General features: G+C 54.3%; 3 protein-coding genes and 1 long non-coding RNA gene across 7 annotated transcripts; 3 read left to right on the top strand and 1 right to left on the bottom strand.

Annotated features, from left to right (window-relative positions):
* The first annotated feature begins 215 nt into the window (after positions 1–215).
* TNFSF12 (TNF superfamily member 12) lies at positions 216–6,406 on the top strand. Of its 2 annotated transcripts, none has more exons than XM_036451997.2 (7): positions 216–484; positions 643–693; positions 1,245–1,320; positions 1,820–1,873; positions 1,954–1,989; positions 5,388–5,512; positions 5,664–6,406. In XM_036451997.2, the coding sequence occupies exons 1-7, from the start codon at positions 326–328 to the stop codon at positions 5,910–5,912; spliced, it is 750 nt and encodes a 249-aa protein (XP_036307890.1). In that variant the 5' UTR covers positions 216–325; the 3' UTR covers positions 5,913–6,406. The 2 variants fall into 2 exon arrangements, with proteins under 2 accessions (XP_036307890.1, XP_036307891.1); XM_036451998.2 differs by having other exon boundaries at positions 217–484; positions 646–693.
* A 935-nt stretch (positions 6,407–7,341) lies between these two features.
* Positions 7,342–10,116, top strand: LOC118726803 (tumor necrosis factor ligand superfamily member 13). Of its 2 annotated transcripts, XM_045586565.1 has the most exons (7): positions 7,342–7,821; positions 8,012–8,056; positions 8,156–8,234; positions 8,387–8,434; positions 8,571–8,689; positions 8,891–9,029; positions 9,268–10,116. In XM_045586565.1, exons 1-7 carry the CDS (start codon positions 7,342–7,344, stop codon positions 9,375–9,377), a joined length of 1,020 nt encoding a protein of 339 aa, XP_045442521.1. In that variant the 3' UTR covers positions 9,378–10,116. The 2 variants fall into 2 exon arrangements, with proteins under 2 accessions (XP_045442521.1, XP_036307883.1); XM_036451990.2 differs by lacking the exon at positions 8,012–8,056.
* Positions 9,880–10,224, bottom strand: LOC118726810. Its single transcript, XR_004990404.2, has 2 exons — positions 10,172–10,224; positions 9,880–10,083 (listed from the first exon to the last, which is right to left on the bottom strand). It is a non-coding gene; the product is annotated as an uncharacterized LOC118726810 (long non-coding RNA).
* Positions 10,225–10,429: 205 nt separating this feature from the next.
* Positions 10,430–18,694, top strand: SENP3 (SUMO specific peptidase 3). 2 transcript variants are annotated; one of them, XM_036451968.2, is made up of 11 exons: positions 10,430–10,693; positions 11,515–12,249; positions 13,536–13,775; positions 13,873–13,984; positions 14,334–14,481; positions 14,600–14,647; positions 15,029–15,106; positions 17,004–17,141; positions 17,263–17,346; positions 17,449–17,499; positions 18,166–18,694. In XM_036451968.2, exons 2-11 carry the CDS (start codon positions 11,526–11,528, stop codon positions 18,274–18,276), a joined length of 1,734 nt encoding a protein of 577 aa, XP_036307861.1. In that variant the 5' UTR covers positions 10,430–10,693; positions 11,515–11,525; the 3' UTR covers positions 18,277–18,694. The 2 variants fall into 2 exon arrangements, with proteins under 2 accessions (XP_036307861.1, XP_045442517.1); XM_045586561.1 differs by lacking the exon at positions 14,600–14,647 and having other exon boundaries at positions 10,432–10,693.
* Positions 18,695–18,942: the final 248 nt, after the last annotated feature.

Raw genomic sequence — 18,942 nt, 5'->3', positions numbered from 1 at the left:
TCTCTCCGCCCTCTGCCCGGAGAGCCCTGGGCTGCACGCCCCAGCTCGGACGGCTGCGCCCGCACACAGACACCGCCCTGCCTTCCCCCTCCGCGGGGAGCCGCTCTGCACGGAGCAGCGCGCACTGCGCCCCGCGAACAGCGCTCGGCGGGCTCGAGCCTCCCCACACAAACAGTGTCCGGCTTCCTGTCCTCATCCCCGCCCTCCCGCCTGGTTTCCCTGGCCCCTCCCTCTCCCCGGCCCGATCCTCCCGCCGGCTCCCCCTCCCCCGATCCCTCGGGTCCCGGGATGGGGGGGCGGTGAGGCAGGCACAGCCCCCGCCCCCATGGCTGCCCGTCGGAGCCCGAGGCAGAGGGGGCGCACGGGGGAGCCGGGCACCGCCCTGCTGGCCCCGCTCATGCTGGGCCTGGGCCTGGCGCTGGCCTGCCTCGGCCTCCTGCTGGCCGTGGTCAGCCTGGGGAGCCGGGCATCGTCCTCTGCCCAGGTGAGGCCCTGGCTGGCGCACACCCTCCCGGGGCAGATGGGGAGCAGAACCCACGGGGCGGCGTGTGGGGCTGGTGGGCGGAGGACCAGGGCCCGGGAGGTGGGCGGAGGGTGAGATGTCAGGTGGAGGAGGACAGGGTGACCCTCCCTCCTTCCCAGCAGGAGTCTTCCCAGGGGGAGCTGGTGGCAGACGAGGACCAGGACCCTCTGGTGAGTGGCGGTGGTGCTGACTGCAGGCTGCTGGGCACGGGCAGTGTGTGCGAGTGAGGTGCAGGGAGTGCCCTGGCCGTGCTGGCCGGCCGTCTGTCTGCGTGTTGGTAGGTGTGTGGGAGAGAGAGGGTGACAGCTGCGTGAGGGGCTTGTGCTGGGTTTGTGTCCGCCGAGGAGACGTGCTATTGGCTGAGGGAGACGGTGGCTGAGGGGTACGGTGGAGGAGGGATGCGGGCTGTGCAGCCTGCCTGCCCACCGTGCACTCTGAGGAGTGTGGGCGCCTGTGCAAGGTGCCCATGGCTGGCAGGGTCCGCACTGGGTTGTGGGGTGGGGAAGTGTGGCTGCTCTCGGAGAGGCGTGCGGGCGGAGACCTGACCCCGGAAACCTGCCTCCTCCCCTGGGCCTCAGCCACCGCTGGCTGAGAGCTCGGTCCCTCCTCCCTGCGACATCTGTGCCCTCTGTGCCTCTCCTGCTGGCCTCTGGCCCCTCCGTGTATGGGTCTGGGAACCCCTGAAAACACTCTGAGGGAGCCCTGCCCTCACTCCCCCCAGGAACTGAGTCCCCAGTCCGAGGAGAGCCCGGACCCTGTGCCTTTCCTGAGACGGCTGGTGCGGCCTCGCCGGAATGGTGAGCACCTCTTTGTCCCAACCTCGGCGGCTTCTGAGTTCATTACTGCTTTTGCTCATCCTGACAGCCCTGTGAGTGGGCAGAGCAAAAACCGTTATCCTCCCTTATGAATGGGGAAACTGAAACACAGAGAATAAAGGGGGAGGGGGAGGGTCGGAGTCATGATGTAGACAGAGTGGGGAAGTCAGAAGCCGAGGCCCCAAGAAGCAAAAACGTGTGAACGGGCTAACCATGTGACCGTGTGACCAGGTGTGGGGGGCTGTCCTGGCGTACACCTGTTACCTCGGTGTGATTGTTAATGGCACCCTTTTTGAGCTCAGAAGCACCTGATTTGCATAAGTCCTATAGTCGCTCTGCTTATGTATTATAGAAAGATAAGGCGTGAGGTTCTGGACAAAAGTGAGGATGCCAGGGCTGCTAGAGGGGCTGGGGGGTGGGTAGCTCCTGGACCCAGATATGTGGGGGCTGTTCTGCCCATCTGTCTCTTCTTGATTCTCAGCTCCTAAAGGCCGGAAACCGCGGGCTCGCAGAGTGATTGCTGCCCACTATGAAGGTGGGTGACGGTGAGCCATGCCCGGGGGTGGGGGTGGCAGAGGGGCAGGCAGGTCTCACCAGCCCTCCCTGTGTTTACAGTTCATCCACAGCCTGGGCAGGATGGAGCACAAGCGGGTAAGACCCTCTCTCCGCCTCCGTGCTTTTCCCTGACCCCCCCAGCACCGGCCTGCTGGAAAAGGGGCCCTCTAAACCACCCCTGTCCTGCCTTCAGCCTCAGGACCCCAGACGCCAGTTGGGGAAGGTCCTCAGGGTTCGGTTCTCTCAGCCCCCAGACTCAGACTTTCTCTGTGATCCAGGAGGACTTCTTCTCCTTCCCGAACCGGGCAGATCCTCCCACCAAACCACCAGCCCAGCTTCTCCTTCAGACTCACTCCTCTTCACCTTCGATTTTTTCCTCTCTCCTTTCCCTTCCCTGTCTTCATGCTCTGATCGTTTTCTCAAAACGCTTCTAGTTTCTGTTCTTCTTTTCTCTTTTGGTTGGTTTCAGAGAGGAAGGGAGAGGAAGAGAGAGAGAGAAACATCAACGATGAGAGAGAATCATTGATTGGCTGCCTCCTGCATGCCCCCCACTGGGGATCGAGCCTGCAACCGAGGCATGTGCCCTGATCGGAAATCACACTGTGACCTCCCGGATCATAGGTCAGCACTCAACCACAGCCCTGCTGGCCGGGCATGGTTCTTTTTTCCATCCCTACCATCCCCCCAGTCTAAACCTGTCCCCATTCCAAACTCTCCCACCACCTGTGTTGCCAAGCTAAGCCCCCAAACCTCATCCTCAATATCCCATCGCTTCTCTGCCTGGCTTCCAGGCTGTCATGGTCTCAACCCCTTTTCCCTGCACATCCTTATGGATTCTCCACTCTCGTTGGGCTGACTCCCCTTCCCCACTAACGTTCCTCTTCTGGACGTTGCCCATACTGTTCCCTGACCTGGAATGCCCTTCCAGGGGTCAGGCCAGGAGGCAAGGCATCAGGGTGAGTTGGCCCAGGAGGCTGGCAGCTGAGGTGGAGGGAAGCAAGCATGTGGCTTGAAGCTGTGGCTCGCTTGTTGGTTGGATGTGTAGGGTGAGGGAAAGGGAGAAATTGGAAATGATTTCTATATTTTTAAGTTGGGTGTCTTTGGGAATAATGATGCCATTTGCTGAAATGGGGTTAATGGGGGGAAGAACTAGGTTGGGAGGTCTGTATATTAATAATTACATTTGAGATCTAATAATAAACAAGTGGATAGATAAGAATAGAAAGTGAGTTCCACAAATAGATGGCTGGGCATGGAAGACTAACTCGGGCTAGGCCAGGACTCATAAAGTCAGGGGTCACTGCCTTGTGGATGGTATTTAAAGCTACAGGCCTGGATGAGACTCCAGTGAGAAAAAGAGCCCCATGAATGAAGCCCAGAGTCTCTGGGACCCTGGAAGTGGAGCAGAGGAGGAGATCCCAGCCGAGTCTGAGAAGCAGCCAGAGAGAGGAGGAAACCCAGGGAGGGTAGAGTTATGGAACCTAAGATAAGATACAGTTTCGCCCTTCCCAGTTTGGCTCAGTGGATAGAGTGCTGTCCTGTGGACCAAAGAGTTCTGGGTTCGATTCTGGTCAAGGGTATGTATCTCGGATGCAGGCTCCTCCCTGGCCCAGGCCCTGGTCGAGTGCATCCAGGAGGCAACCAGTTGTGTGTTTATCTCACATGAATGTTCCTCTCTGTTTTTCCCACTCTCTAAAAATCAACAGAAAAAAATATCCTCGGGTGAGGATTTAAAAAATAATAATAATGAAAAAAAATGTTCTTCAAATTAAAAAAAAAAAAAAAGACAGTTTCAAGAAGGATGTGGCTGTTTGAGTTGAAGGCCGCTGAGAAGTCACATGAGATGAGAACAGAGAAATGACTGCGGGTTTGCTAATATAAAAAGTCAACTTGTCCAGGGCAGTTCTGTGGCATAGTTAGGATGGAAGCCAGCACGTATTGGGTTACGAAAAAAAAATCTGAAGTAGGAACTGGAGACAGTGACAACCCTTTCCAGAAGTTTCTCTGTAACAGGAGCAGAGAAATGGGCCAGTAGGTGGAGGAGGATGTGGATCAAGGAAAAGTTCAGTCCTTTCAGGGGTAAGGAATACTGCGTGGATCTCAGTTAAAGACATTCTGATCATTTTATAGATGGAGGTCACTTAACTTGGCTGAGGCAATGGCGATACTAAGTGGTAGAGCTGGGATTCGGACCCACGTAGAGTGCACTTGTGGACTGGACATGGTCCATGTGAGCGCACCAGGCTGGAAACGGGGAGCCCTCAGAAATAAGAGGCTGGGAAGACACACAGTGAGATGGGGCAGGGCAGGCTGGAAGGGAGATGGGACAGAGCTATTTAAGTGGCAGAGTTGCTAGCAAGTGGTGATGATGGGGAATAAAGTTGGTGAAGGAGAGGGAGACATATACCTGGTGGGAGGTGGAACCATGAGCCAAACGTGGAATAGAGACAGCAAAGCAAGTTTGGAGTTTTCTTTTCAGAGAGAGAAGGGAGGGTGAGAAGGGAAGAAGCAGGGGGAGAGACAGAGAAAGAGAGAAAGAGAGAGATCCATGTGAGAGAGACATATCGACTGGTTGCTTCCTGCACCTGCCGGACCCGGGCAGGGAGTAAACCTGCAACTCAGGTGTGTGCACTTGACCAGGAATCGAACTCTGGGCCCTTTGGTGCACCAACTGATGCTCTAACCACTGATCCACACCAGTCAGGGTAGATTTTTTTTTTTTTTTTGTAATGGCTTTATTGAGATAAAGGTGATCTCACATACCATACAATCCACCCACTTAAAGTGTTCAATTAAATGGTTTTGAGTATATTGACACAGTTGTGCAATCATCACTAAAGTAATTTTGGAACATTTTCATTTCCTCAAAAAGAAAAACCTGTACCTTTTAGCCATGACCCCTGTTTCTCCAATCCCAAAGGCTGCCAGTGCTAAGCAAACACTCATCTACTTTCTGTCTCTATGTATTTGTATATTTGTATAAATGCATTCAGTCATAAAGGACAACATCTACTGTGTTGTCCTTTATGACTGAATACATTTAGCATAATGCTTTCATAGTTCGTAGCATTTCTTTTTAAGGCTGAACAATATCCCATTGTGTGGATATATACAATCTTCCCCGTCCATGCATCAGCTGGTGAATATTTGGGTACCATTTAAAAAAAAATTTTAAATCCAAGTAATGTGTGATTTAAGGAACCTATGTATACATCCCCAGAGGAAAAGAGGTAAACACCGTAGGCTCAAAACAGGAAAGCCCCCAGGCTTCTCCTCCAGCCCTGCTCTTCTCCCCGGAAGCGGCTGGTGACAGCTCGCCGTGTGTGGTTCTGGTTACTGAGGTCCGATGTTTTCACGTAACTTCCCATCACCCCGTGGGCTCCGGGGGCCGTGGGTCAGGCGGGCCCCCAAGGGTCATAAAGCGCAGGGGTGCCTGGGGAACGTGGAAGTCCTGGGAAGGGACTTTCCCCCTCTCTTTGAACTTCTACATTCAGGTGTGGACGGGACGGTGAGTGGCTGGGAGGAGGCCAAAATCAACAGCTCCAACCCACTGCGCTACGACCGCCAGAGCGGGGGCTTCGTAGTCACCCGGGCTGGGCTCTACTACCTGTACTGCCAGGTAAGCCCCGCCCCGGCACCGCGGGCACGGAGGAGGGCGGGGGGCGGGGGGCAGCTGGGGCTTGGGCTGGAGCGGACACGGGGTCTCAGAGGAAATGTGAAGCTGAGGCCGGGCCGGCGAGGCCCCCACTCGGCCACCCGCTCCCCCGTAGGTGCACTTTGACGATGGGAAGGCCGTCTACCTGAAGCTGGACCTGCTGGTGGACGACACGCTGGCCCTGCGGTGCCTGGAGGAGTTCTCGGCCACGGCGAGTTCCCACGGCTCGCAGCTCCGCCTCTGCCAGGTGTCGGGGCTGCTGCCCCTGCGGCCGGGGTCCTCCCTGCGGATCCGAACCCTCCCCTGGGCCCACCTCAAGGCCGCCCCTTTCCTCACCTACTTTGGACTCTTCCAAGTTCACTGAGGGGCCCCGGCATCCCAGTGGTTTTCCCAGGCTGCTGGCTCCCCACGACGGCTCTCCGAGCACCCCGTCCCCTGGGCCCCACCCTGAGCTGCTCCTCCCTCAGACTGGCCTCTCGCCGGGGAAGCTGCCAGGGCTTGTTCACGTGTTTTCCCGGCAACATCAATATCCCCACTCGTCTCTGAAAAGCCCTCTCCCCACCTCGGGTCCCCCACCTCGCTGGCTCCCAAACCCCCGGTCTTGGACACCCCCACTTGTCTCCAGGCGCCCCACCCTGGCTGCAGCCCCCTGGTACACTGTTTACTGTACTCTGGGTACCCCTCTCAGGCACGAAGAGAAGCTGGATACCATGAGCTGGGACTGGGCCAAGAGTTCCCAAATGTGAGGGCGAAGAAACCAAGCAAGTTCCTCCCCCGATGGTTCCCTGTGGATTTTTAAAACAGATATTATTTTTATTATTATTGTGACAAGATGTTGATAAGTAAAAACTAAAGAGAATAAGTCGTGGTTGCTGTCTTTATTGGGGTTCAGGGGACCTCCTCGGGGTAACCGAAAGCCCTGAGAAGGGGGTCTGGGCATGGGGAGCGGGGTGCAGAACACCCAGAGTTCCAGGTCCGCATGCCAACTAGTGAATGGGGACCCACATGCCTCTGGCCCCCGGGGTGCGAGCAGAGAGTGGGAAGGCAAACTGCCAGGAAACAAAATCGATTCCCTGCCCAAGGTCCAGCCGCAGCGGCCTCATTTACCTAGGAGGCGGGCCTCCTCCGGGGGGAATCCCTGGCGGGCGGAACAGGGCCCTTCCTGTTGGCAGCCACGGGACATGGGCAGGTGCTGGCACAAAGCCCTGGCTGGGATGTGAGGGGGTGGGGGGGAGGAAGCGGGCCTCAAGGAGGTTTCAGGGTCAGTAAGCAGCACATGGGGGCCCGGGAACTCGGGAACCTGGACCCTAGGATCCAGGGGAGGAACCCTACAATGGTAGGGTGCTTGGGGCTGCCTCCTCACTTCACCCAGAACCTTATGTAAGAGCTTTTCTCGGGAAACAGGAAGTCGCGTTTGCCAAGTTCAGCACAGAGAGCGGTGCAGGCCTTCTTCCAGCACACCCGGCCCGGCCTTAACCCCAGAGCTCCGCCGGCTTCTTGCTTCAGAGACCCCGGATCTCCGCGCTGGCCCTCTCCCCTCCCTTCCTACCTTCCGTCAGCCCGAGCGAGCTTCCCCGGAGATCTCTCCTAGGCCTGAGCAGAGGGTCTCCCGCCCTCATCCCCTGACCCTGCACACTGCCCAGCGTGTCCCTTCATCCCTGCTCCTGGCACCATGCCCCAGCGCCAGCCAGCCCTCCCTCCCCCCCTTCTAGGGCCGCCCCAGGGAGCCTGTGCTTTGGCCGCTCCTCCTGGGTGCCACTGCAGCCCCGTGCTTCCTAGAGAGACCGCACCACATGCGCCTGAGGCTGGCGGGCGGGGGTCCCGGGCCACACTGGCCCCTCAGCAGAGTGCAGGAGCACCGGCAGTGTCCTAGCTTGCTTTCCTCCTCCCTCCTTTTCACTCTCAAGTTCCTTTTTACTTCTCCCTTGCGTAACGCCCTTCTCCCTTCTGCACCACTGTCTGCACCTCCTGTCACCCACTCCTGGAGCCACAGCTGTTGGCAGGGTCCCCAGCTCATGCCAGCCTCATCTCCTTCCTTTCCGGCCCCCAGAGGGCCGCCGGGAGACATGGGGGGCCGGGGCCGAGAGCCGGCACTCTCGGTTGCCCTCTGGTTGAGTTGGGGGGCGGCCCTGGGGGCTGTGGCTTGTGCCACGGCTCTGCTGATCCAGCAAACAGAGCTGCAGATCCTGAGGAGAGAGGTGGCCCAGCTGCGGAGGACCGGCGGGCCCTCTGAGAGGGGGGAAGGGCATCCGTGGCTGAGCCTCCAGGAGCAGGTGAGTGCGGGGAGGAGGGTGTCGGGAGGGGAAGGGTCGGTGGCAGGTCGTCTCTGGCACTCTTGGTCCCAGCCGCCTGGTCGGCAATGTCCCCAGTGGGTACCGGAGAGGGTCCCGGTTTTGGAGGTCAAGAGAGCAGCCATTGCAGTAAAGGAAATTGTTAAAGATTAATGCTTCTTGTACCTACCAGATCCTGGAGGGCAGCCAGCACCAAGACTCGGGTTGCTGGGGAAAGGTGCGGAGGAGAGGCATTCTGGGCAGGGCAGGGCTGGGCGGAAAGGCTGTCTGGGACCCTTGCATCTCGGCCTAACCCTGACTCTCTTCCCGTGAGCAGGGCCCCGAAAGCCCGGAAGCCCCGGAGAACGGGGAGAGAGCCCGGCGGAGGAGAGCAGTGCTCGCCCATAAACAGAAGAGTGAGGCCTTCGGGGTGCCGCGGGGTGGGAGGTGATGAAGCAGCATGAAGACTCGGAGATTGTCACCCCGAGTCAGGGTGAGGGTGGAGGGCTGACTACGGGGCACGGAGAGCAGGTGGGCATTGCTGAGATTTCCTCCTTCTCTTCCACAGAGCGGCACTCGGTGCTGCATCTTGTCCCCGTTAACATGACCTCCAAGGGTGAGCACTGTCCTCGATGGCTTTGTGGGAAAGGGAAGGTCTGGGGGCTTCGGGGCTGGTACCCGGCCGGAGCGAATCTTCACGGTGAAAAGTAAGGATGCCCAGGAATACTGACTGCCACCCTCCTCACCTCCAGAGGACTCGGATGTGACAGAGCTGATGTGGCAGCCAGCTCTGAAGCGTGGGAGAGGTCTGGAGGCCCACGGATACGTTGTTCGCGTCTGGGAGGCTGGAGTGTATCTGCTCTATAGCCAGGTAACCCCAAACAAACGCTGAGCCCCACACGGGGCCTGGAAGCCAGTTTTTCCAGAGCCTTAGGCTCCAACACTGAGGGTTCTCAACCCTCTCTTCACATCAAACTTAGAAGACCCTCCTCTGTTCCTTGGCAGGGCCCTGAGGCCGCTCAGAGCTGAGCCCTACCATCCTGTCTTCAACATCTCCTCCCTCCCCTCCCAGGTCCTGTTTCATGATGTGACTTTCACCATGGGTCAGGTGGTGTCTCGGGAGGGCCAGGGAAAGCAGGAGACGCTGTTCCGATGTATTCGAAGTATGCCCTCCAACCCAGACTGGGCCTACAATAGCTGCTACAGTGCAGGTAACAGCTCTGTGGGCAGAGGGGAGACGGATATGAGAAGAGCAGGACCTATCTGACCTGGGGGCAGTGGTGGGAGAGTTATGACAGGGTGTTGGAAGCCTGTATGTAGAGACGGATCTAAGGAATGAAGGAGAGAAAGAGAGAATAGCGACATCCTTACAGGAAGTAGAAAAAGGTTGAGTTGGGGGAGGGCAAATAGCTGTCCTTCACTGAGCATCTATTTCCTCTCTCTTCTCAGGTGTCTTCCATTTACACCAAGGGGATGTTCTGAGTGTCACAGTCCCCCGAGCAAGGGCAAAACTCAGCCTCTCTCCACATGGAACCTTCCTGGGGTTTGTGAAACTGTGATGGTTATAAAAGGTGGTCCTGGGCTTGGAAGGCCAGAGTGGTTTGGGTACATTTGGGAGTCAGCCAAAAGCTGACTAGACAAAGGACAGGGAATGGGAAGGAACAGAGGTTTCTTCTGGGTTTAACTGGAACCCTCACTCTAATAACTCATGACTCGCTGTTCCTCCCTTTTCCCTTCCCACCCAACGCCTAGACTTTGATTTCATGAATATAAAGGAGGTAGAATATCTTGCTTTTGTCTCTGATCTAGCCTCAAATTCTTGGGGCTGTGGAGGGTGAGGAGAGAATGCCAGGCATTGTCTAGACCGGCTTCGGGTCCCCCTGGAATGCTTCCAGAGCAGCACCACCACCTAGCGGCAGCTTGAGGGAATCGCCCTATTGGCAGAAGTCCACAAAGCCTCCTCACACGCAGGAAAACTCCAGTTCCCTGTGCCACACCTTCCTCCAGGCATCCTGTCCCTTCACCGCTATCCTCACTTCCCCGGATCTGCCGCGCCTTAGCTTCCATCACTAGAGGACTATTTATTATGGGACTCTGCGGGGGATGCCCGACGACGACCGGTCCCCAGTTTTGCCCTTCATGCTCTGCATTCCCCGGCGTGGCAGGCCACTCCGAACCCCTCCGGGCTGAGACGGGTCGCCGGGGAGCCTTGGATGAGTCGTTATGTCTTGATGCTGGTCTTGCCTCACTCCTGAGCTCTTTGTTCTACTCAAAGTTAATAAAGGAGAATAAGTGATACCTCGGATCCACTTCCCCCACTGCCTTACCTCAGCCCCGTCCCTCTACTCGGGACCTCCTGCCTCGTGGCACCCCCTGGCGCACCCACTACACGAAGGGACCGGGCCCCCCGGCGGCAGGGGCCGCGCAGGCGCAGAAGGCAGAGCGGCGGTCCCGCGCGCAGCCCAGGGCGGCGGTGGGCGGGGCGTGCGGCTGGGGGCGGGCCCGTCCCGTGGCGGCTACGTCCCCGGGTGGGCGGGCCTCGGCGCGTGGTGGCCGCGCCGGCGCCGTTCGCCGAGTGTGACGTAGTAATCGTGCGCCGCCACCGCCGGTGGGCCTGGGGCTCGCGGGAGGGGAAACAGGAGGAGGAGGGGGGGGCGGTGGAGGTGGAAGCTCAAGCAGAGCCAGCGGCAGCCGCGGCGGGGCGGCTCGGCGGCGCGGCGCGCGGCCCGGAGCCGTTGGAACCCCGATTTGCGGCGGCTGCGCCTGAAGACAGCAGGAGTGGCGGGGCCGCCGCCGCCACCGGAGAGATGAGCCGGGAAGCCTGAGGCCGGAGACGCCCGCCCTCGGGCCCGTCAGTCCGGCTTCGCCGCTCCCGGTGAGGACGCCCCTTCCCCCCCCACCCCCAGCCCTGCCCCGGCCGTTCCCGGACCTCGTTCCCACCTAACCGGGACTCACGAGGCCCTTGAGGGGGTTTCTCCAGGCCCTCGCGCTCTGAGCGGTCCGCTTAGGACTGTGCTGCTGGGACCCATTCTGGTCCCCGGGGACCGCAGGAGAGGGGGCTGGGCCTGCCCGGCTCGCTGGCTCCGTTTTCCCCCAGCGCCGTGATTCGGGTGCTCAAGCAGCCGGCTGGTTCCCCTTCGGTTTCCTTTACATGCTTCCCTTGTCATTAGGTCCTACTACCTGAACCACGGCTCTGGCATCCCCAGTCCCTCCTGAGACGGTCTGAGCATGCTTCCTCTCCCCCACTTCATTCCAGGCTGTTAGAGAACTCTTCCCACTCTAGGCCACCGTTTCCTTTGGAGGTTGTGTTCTCCTCATGTACAATGTCAGTATTCCCCGGCTGAGCCATATCCTTTATTAGGCTCTCAGGACACTCCCGGTGGCATTACAACAGCGAAGTAGAGCCTGAAAATTTTGGGTTTGACCAAGTGAGATCCCTAAGGCCTGCTGCTTTAGCCATTCTCTTTTTCCTCTATCGGGGTAGGAAAGAGATGACGGCACAGTTGCTAAAGGGTCCCTTATGGACCATGTTAACCAGGAAAGTCTGAAGTTCGTTTGGCTTTTATCTCCCTCTTTCTTTTTTGCATTTCTCTGAATCCTGGTTTATTCGCATCTGATTCCAGAGCAGGCATGCTGAGGAAGAAAGGCAGGGCCAGGGAAACAATGTTTAGATTCTGACACTCCTTTGTTTTACAGGCTACTGGAAGATGAAAGAGACTATACAGGGGACCGGGTCTTGGGGGCCTGAGCCTTCAGGACCTGGCATAGCTCCAGCTTACTCCAGCCCTAGGCGGGAGCGTCTTCGTTGGCCCCCACCCCCCAAACCTCGACTCAAATCAGGTGGAGGGTTTGGGCCAGATCCTGGGTCAGGGACCACAGTGCCAGCCAGACGCCTCCCTGTCCCTCGGCCTTCTTTTGATGCCTCAGCTAGTGAAGAGGAAGAAGAGGAGGAGGAGGAGGAAGATGAGGAAGAGGAAGTGGCAGCTTGGAGGCTGCCCCCCAGATGGGGTCAGCTGGGAGCCATCCAGCGCCCTCGCCCTCCCCCTCCCCGCCCTACTCATCGAAAAACCTCACAGCGCCTCACACAGCGCCGTCGCAGAGCTATGAGAGCCTTCCAGATGCTGCTCTACTCAAAAAGCACCTCGCTGACATTCCACTGGAAGCTTTGGGGGCGCCACCGGGGCCGGCGGCGAAGCCTTGCACACCCCAAGAACCATCTTTCACCCCAGGAAGGGGGTGCGACACCACGGGTGCCATCCCCCTGCTGTCGTTTTGACTCGCCCAGGGGGCCACCTCCCCCTCGGCTGGGTCTGCTAGGTGCTCTCATGGCTGAGGATGGGGTGAGAGGGTCTCCACCAGTGCCCTCTGGGCCCCCCATGGAGGAAGATGGATTAAGGTGGACTCCAAAGTCTCCTCTGGACCCTAACTCTGGTAAGGTGGGAATAGGGTGGAGGAGGGGGGGGGGGCTGAGATTCTGGAGAACCAGGAGCCCAAGGAAAGTTGGATGGCAGAGTGAGGGCAAGGGAAGTGGTGGTGGTGTCCAGAATAGCTAGCTGTGAAATTAAGCCCCACTTTCAGCAGGAACTAAGGGGATGTAGTCAAGGCTGGGATACAGAATCCTTAAGTGTTCGTTCTGTGCATAGGTGAAAAAGGGAAGACATGGTTTAGAAAAGTGCGTCTTTGTCTTCTTGAAATCCCTCTTCATTCAGTCTTTGAGGATAAAGGCCCTGCGGGTGCATCTCCAGAGGGTGCCATTCTCAGCGGTGGGATGGGATCGTTAGTTATGGAGTGTAATCACCTATATGATTGTGTGTGAAATCCTCATTCAGAGTATTTCTCTTTTGGAGAATCACACTAAACAATTAGGCGGTGTTTTTACTAATTATTTTTTGAGAGCCTTTGCTTATGTCAGGTACTGTGTTAGGTGCATCTCTCTGACTCCCTAGTCTTGCTTTTCTCCCTGTGAGTACAGTTGACCCTTAATACAGATTTGAACAGTGTGAATTCACTTATATTTGAAGTTGGCCCTCCGTGTCTAAGTTTCACATCTGGGAATTCAAACAATCATGAATCAAAGACTTTGTTTTGTTAATCCTCACCTAAGGATATATATATATATATATATATATTTTAATTATTGTTGAGAGAATAGAAAGGAGAGGGAGAGAGAGAGAGAGAAACATCGATGTGAGAGAGATATATTGATTGGTTGCCTCCCACATATGCCTCCTGACCGGGGCCGGGGCCTGGGACTGAGTCTGCATCTGCAGCCAAATTATGTGCCCTTGACCAGAATGGCACCCAGCCCTTCAGTCCTCAAGCTGATGCTCTAACTACTAAGCAAACAGCTAGGCCTCAAAGACTATTTTCAGTATGCAGTTGGGAATCCACAGACGCATTGTGCTCTGTGGATTTGAGCATATGTGAATTTTAGTATCCACAGGGATCCTGGAATCAATCCCCCCCAGATACCATGGGACAGCTGAGTTTTGGGGGAGTTAAAGTTATACCTGTGTGAGGGGGGAGTAGTGTCCTTAACCCCCGCATAGTTCAAAGGTAGACTGTAGTTAACTCTTCCTCTGTGTCTCTATATAACCTCTTGGACATGCTTAGCTCATGCTTTAGGGTCTCCTTTCCTTAAGAGTTTATATTGATCTTCCCATTGTCCTTTGATCTGAACCAATTTTTCATCCCCATCCTGTTCCCCTGCCCTACAGGCCTCCTCTCTTGTACTCTGCCCAACGGCTTTGGGGGACCATCTGGGCCAGAAGGGGAGCGAAGTCTGGCCCCCCCTGATGCCAGCATCCTCATCAGTAATGTGTGCAGCATCGGGGACCATATGGCCCAGGAGCTTTTTCAGGGCTCAGATTTGGACGCTGCAGAAGAGGCAGAGCGGCCCGGGGAGAAAACTGGCCAGCATAGCCCCTTGCGGGAGGAGCATGTGACCTGCGTGCAGAGTAAGGAACCCTAGAGGCCCCAGTCTCTTCCCCTCAACAGACTCCTAGATGAGAGTCTGGAGGTCTTACCCTAGTACTCTTTCCCTCCTGTATTCAGGCATCTTAGATGAATTCCTTCAAACTTACGGCAGCCTCATCCCCCTTAGCACTGATGAGGTAGTAGAGAAATTGGAGGACATTTTCCAGCAGGAGTTTTCTACGCCTTCCAGGTGAGGCATCACAGAGATGCCCTTTAGAAGAGGGCTGGGTTAGCGGGTGGACAGAGAACGCTGCTTTTCTGTCAGGGATGTTCTTGGGGAGGAGGAGGAAGCTAGAACTGAAGCAGGGTAATCTGTAAGCAAGGTGCCTGGGAGGGTCTTTCCCAGAATCCTGCAGTTCTGTGTGTACCTGAGTATTGGCGTGCTTCTTTCTGAGCAGTAGGCCTTCAGCAGGTCTCAAAAGAGACCCATGACTTAGAAAAGGGGGGGAAGATTAGACTCTTATCGTAGACAACAGAAGGGACCTCTGTGTGCCCTAGCCCCCTTGTCTCTTGAGTGACCCCATCCTTGGCCCACTCAGGAAGGGCCTGGTGCTACAGCTGATCCAGTCATACCAGCGGATGCCAGGCAATGCCATGGTGAGGGGCTTCCGAGTGGCTTATAAGCGGCATGTGTTGACCATGGATGACTTGGGGACCTTGTATGGACAGAACTGGCTCAATGACCAGGTGAGGAGGAGAGAAACAGGCCCAAGAGGGAGCAGGGTGTCTGGGGCCCTCTTTGTGGGAAAGACCCCTTTATCCATATCACACTCTCATGGCAAGTTGCCTCCCATCTTCTCCCCAGGTGATGAACATGTACGGAGACCTGGTCATGGACACAGTCCCTGAAAAGGTAGGCCACGCAGGTACCCAGGAGAATTTCCACAGTTCTGAGCAGCTTTTCAGTCCCTTTCATCTCCTGTTTTACATCAAGAGGGTCCTAGTTTCTGGGAGAGGTGGTAGAAGGCAACCTGTTAAATTCAAATCTATAATGTTGGTCCTGAATTTAACAAATCTGTTTCTTTCCCCCGGTCTTTAGTGTTTCTCCCCTATGGCTAACCCACAAGTTGGGGTAGGAAGCTCTAAGATAAAGTTACAAACATGTTTGGGATTTTTTCTCTCTCAGTGAATTGGAGTGCAGGTTGTTGAAAGCAGTCTTTAGCCATAGAAAGGAGAGGACACCGGAGGCCTGAGGTTTTTAATTCCATCCAGCTCTTTTCTATCATTGGCACAGGTGCATTTCTTCAACAGCTTCTTTTACGATAAACTCCGCACCAAGGGTTATGATGGGGTGAAAAGGTGGACCAAAAACGTGAGTTATGAATTCACATCTACTTATGTTAACATCTTGTCTTTAAAGAATTAGAGTTCTATTTTTATGAACTCTTTCCTCAACCTGTTCATTCAATTCTTCAGTATTTATCAAATGTCTTCTGTGCGCTAGGTACCATTCTAGGCACTAAGGATACAGTGTTAAGTAAGGAAAACTTCATTGCCTTTACTGGGTGAGAATAAATAAGCAAGTTAAGTTTCAGCTAGTGCTAATTGCTAAAAACAAGTTAAAACAGAGTAATGGGAACTTTATAGGGTGATCTGAGAAGGCCTCTGTTAGCTGGATTGGAATGATGAGCCGGCCAGGTCCAGATTTGGGGGAAGAGTGTTCTAGACAAAAGGAACAGCAAGTACATGGGACACAAAGTGAGAGAGAACTTTGAGGACCAGGGGCCTATGTTGTTGAAACAGTGAGCAAAGGGAAAATGATACAAAATGTGGCCAGAGAATAGATCATGTAAGGCCTGGAGGGGAGGGGAAATTTTATTCCATGTGTACTGAGAAGCTGTTGAGTTTTGAGCAGGCTGTGAAGTGCCTCATGTTTTGAACTCATCTAAGATAAGATGAAAGGGAGCAAGAGTGGAAGCAGGCAGATTAACTTAGGAGAGCAGCACAGAGTCCACATGAGAAACTTGCAGCAGTGTGGTAATGGTAGAAATAGACGTAGTTTTATCTAGGATAAGTTTTGTAAGTAGAACCAATAGGACTTTCTGACAGATTGGATGTGGGAAATGAAGAAAAGAGGGAAATCAAGGATGATGCCTGCTACTGGGAAAATATTTACCTATATTTAAGTCCCACCTCTACCCTTTTTTCTACGACCTTGGGCGAGTTACTTTACTTTTTCTTTTTTTTTCTTTTTTTAAAATGTATTTTATTGATTTTGTACAGAGAGGAAGGGAGAGAGATAGAAAGACAGAAACATCGATGAGAGAGAGTCATCGATCAGCTGCCTCTTGCACACCCCCTACTGGGGATATGCCTGCAACCAAGGTACATGCCCTTGACCGGAATCGAACCCGGGTCCCTTCAGTTCCCAAGCCGACGCTCTATCCATTGAGCCAAACCGGTCTCGGCGAGTTACTTTACTTTTTCAAGCTGCAGTTAACTCATTGTTAGGTTGAACTCGAAAACATCCTTGAAGGATTGTTGTGTTAACTGATTGAGCATTTACTTGGTGCGATGCATTGTTCTTAGTGCATTATGGATATTTAGTTTAATTTTCATAGAAATAGGTGATATAGGTGCTGCTATTTTCACCTTACAGATAAGGGAACTGAGGTATAAAGAGTTACCAGGTAGCTTGCCATGGTCACAGGCTAGTAAATGGAGGAATGGCTTTGAACCCTGGCAGTCTGGTTCCAGGACCCCGAGCCTGGGTGCTTAGCTACTAAGCACTTGTACCTTTAATGTGTGAAAAATAACTGGCCATTCTGGGCTGTTGAGTGTTTGTTCTGATACCACTTCCTCTGTCTTGCTTTCCTCCCTAACGAAAGAATCTAGACATCAGATGTTGAGCCTTGCCTCACAGGGGCAGTCTTGTGTTCTCCCATGTGGCTCCTTGCCTGTTTCTCCATTCTTTTTTTAAATATATTTTTATTGATTTCAGAGAGGAAAGAAGAGGGAGGGAGGAACATCAATGATGAAAGAGAATCATTGATCAGTTATCTGCCTCCTGCATCTTCCCCTCCCCCCAACTAGGGACTGAGCCTGCAAGGTGGGCATGTGCCCTGACCAGGAATTGAACTGTGACCTCCTGGTTCACAGGTCAATGCTCAACCACTGAGCCAGGCCAGCCAGGCTTCTCCATTCTTTAGAAGCTCACGGCAGTAGGCAGGACTCGTGCTGTCTTACCTGATCTCTGACACTCTCCTTAGGTGGACATCTTTAACAAGGAGTTGCTGCTAATCCCCATCCACCTGGAGGTGCATTGGTCCCTCATCTCTGTGGATGTGAGGCGACGCACCATCACCTATTTTGACTCGCAGCGCACCCTAAACCGCCGCTGCCCTAAGGTTTGTGAGGGAAGGCATCCAGACAGAAGGGTGGGTTTGGGGGTCTCTGGAGAAGCAACCTGGGCTTGGTGCCTGACCACCACACCATGAGTTCACTTCTCCCATTTCTCCTTCTGCATAGCATATTGCCAAGTATCTACAGGCAGAGGCAGTGAAGAAAGACCGGCTCGATTTCCATCAAGGTTGGAAAGGTTACTTCAAAATGGTAAGTTCTAGAGGGAGGGGCATGGAGTTCATGATTGGGATAGTGGTAGGAGGCACAGTTTAAGTCACCAGGTAAAGGCTCTACCTTCTTTCTATTCTCTAGAACGTAGCCAGGCAGAATAATGACAGTGATTGTGGCGCCTTTGTGTTGCAGGTAAGCAGATGACAGTTGGATTGGGAGGGAGATGGGAGGCTGTTCTACATCCCTTATTTGGCTCAGAGCCACTTGTGGAGCAGGGAGTAATCGGATGTGTTAGAATACAGACATCCTGGTTTCAGTGGTCCTTTTCTGGCTTCCACATCCCACATTATTCTCACCCTTGGTCCCTGGCATAGACCTGCCTCCTCACTCCCAGTGCGAAGTATTTCCTTTTTTTTTTTTTTTTTTAATATTTTTTTATTGATTTTTCACAGAGAGGAAGAGAGAGGAATGGAGAGTTAGAAACATCGATGAGAGAGAATCATCAATCAGCTGCCTCTTGCACACCCCCTACTGGGGATGTGCCCACAACCAAGGTACATGCCCTTGACAGGAATCGAACCTGGGACCTTTCAGTCCCCAGGCCGACGCTTTATCCACTGAGCCAAACAGGTTTCGGCGCAAAGTATTTTCTTTATCTTAATACTAGTTATTTCATGTACCAAATAAGCACCTTGGATTTAGAGCCAGACTTTATTTAGTCCCAGGCTTTAGGGCCTTGGATTCTTCTCTAAAAGATCAAATGAGATATATGTCATATGAAATGTGTAGCACAGGTCCTGACTTAAGGGGATACTCAGTAAGTAGGTGGTTCTCATGGCCTGCTTTGTTAACACCTAGTACTGCAAGCACCTGGCCCTGTCTCAGCCATTCAGCTTCACCCAGCAGGACATGCCCAAACTTCGTCGGCAGATCTACAAGGAGCTGTGTCACTGCAAACTCACTGTGTGAGCCTCGTATCCCAGGCCTCAAGCCCATTCGTTCATGGGCAGGGGGACGTGGGAGACCCTTCTTCCCACGAAACAACAATTCCTTTCCTCTCTTGCCTCTCCCATCCAATTCCCTTTGGTTTTTCATATTTAAATGTTTTAATTGATTTCTGTATTTTTTTTCTTTGAGAGAAACTTGTTGTTTTCTGACATCAGGGGGTGGCCATGGAAAAGCCCCGGTTCCCTCTGTCTGCAGGAGACTATTGTGGCCTGGGTGGGGCAGTAATCCTCCTTCCATGTGTATGGGTGGGCCCAGGAAAATCTGTGCTGGGTGGTGGGCGGGCAAAGGGATTACTGCCTGCCAGATGTTCAAACTTTTTTTACAAATATATATAAATGCCACGGTCCTGCTCTGGTTAATAAAGGATCCTTTGGAGATACATAGTGGTGGTCTTCCTTAAGGGGCCTCAGGTTTAAGGGACATGCTCTACCTCAGGCTTTTCTCCAGTCAGTGTTAACTACCCTTCTATGGGTCTTGAGACAGGGGGCCAGTTTGCCATCCTTGGCTCAGTGCCGAGGACACCAAAGAGAATCTCCCACCCAGAGGAGCAAAGGATGGAAGGAGAGTAGGCAATCCTCAAAAATAGGGGAGCCTTAGAAGTACTAAAGTTGGGGGGCAGGACACTTA

The sequence above is a fragment of the Pipistrellus kuhlii genome, unplaced genomic scaffold, assembly GCF_014108245.1.
Source record: "Pipistrellus kuhlii isolate mPipKuh1 unplaced genomic scaffold, mPipKuh1.p scaffold_m20_p_23, whole genome shotgun sequence".
Taxonomy (NCBI): Eukaryota; Metazoa; Chordata; class Mammalia; order Chiroptera; family Vespertilionidae; genus Pipistrellus; species Pipistrellus kuhlii.
The sequence above is the reverse complement of the archived record's forward strand: the minus strand, read 5'-3'. Positions and strand labels throughout refer to the sequence as shown.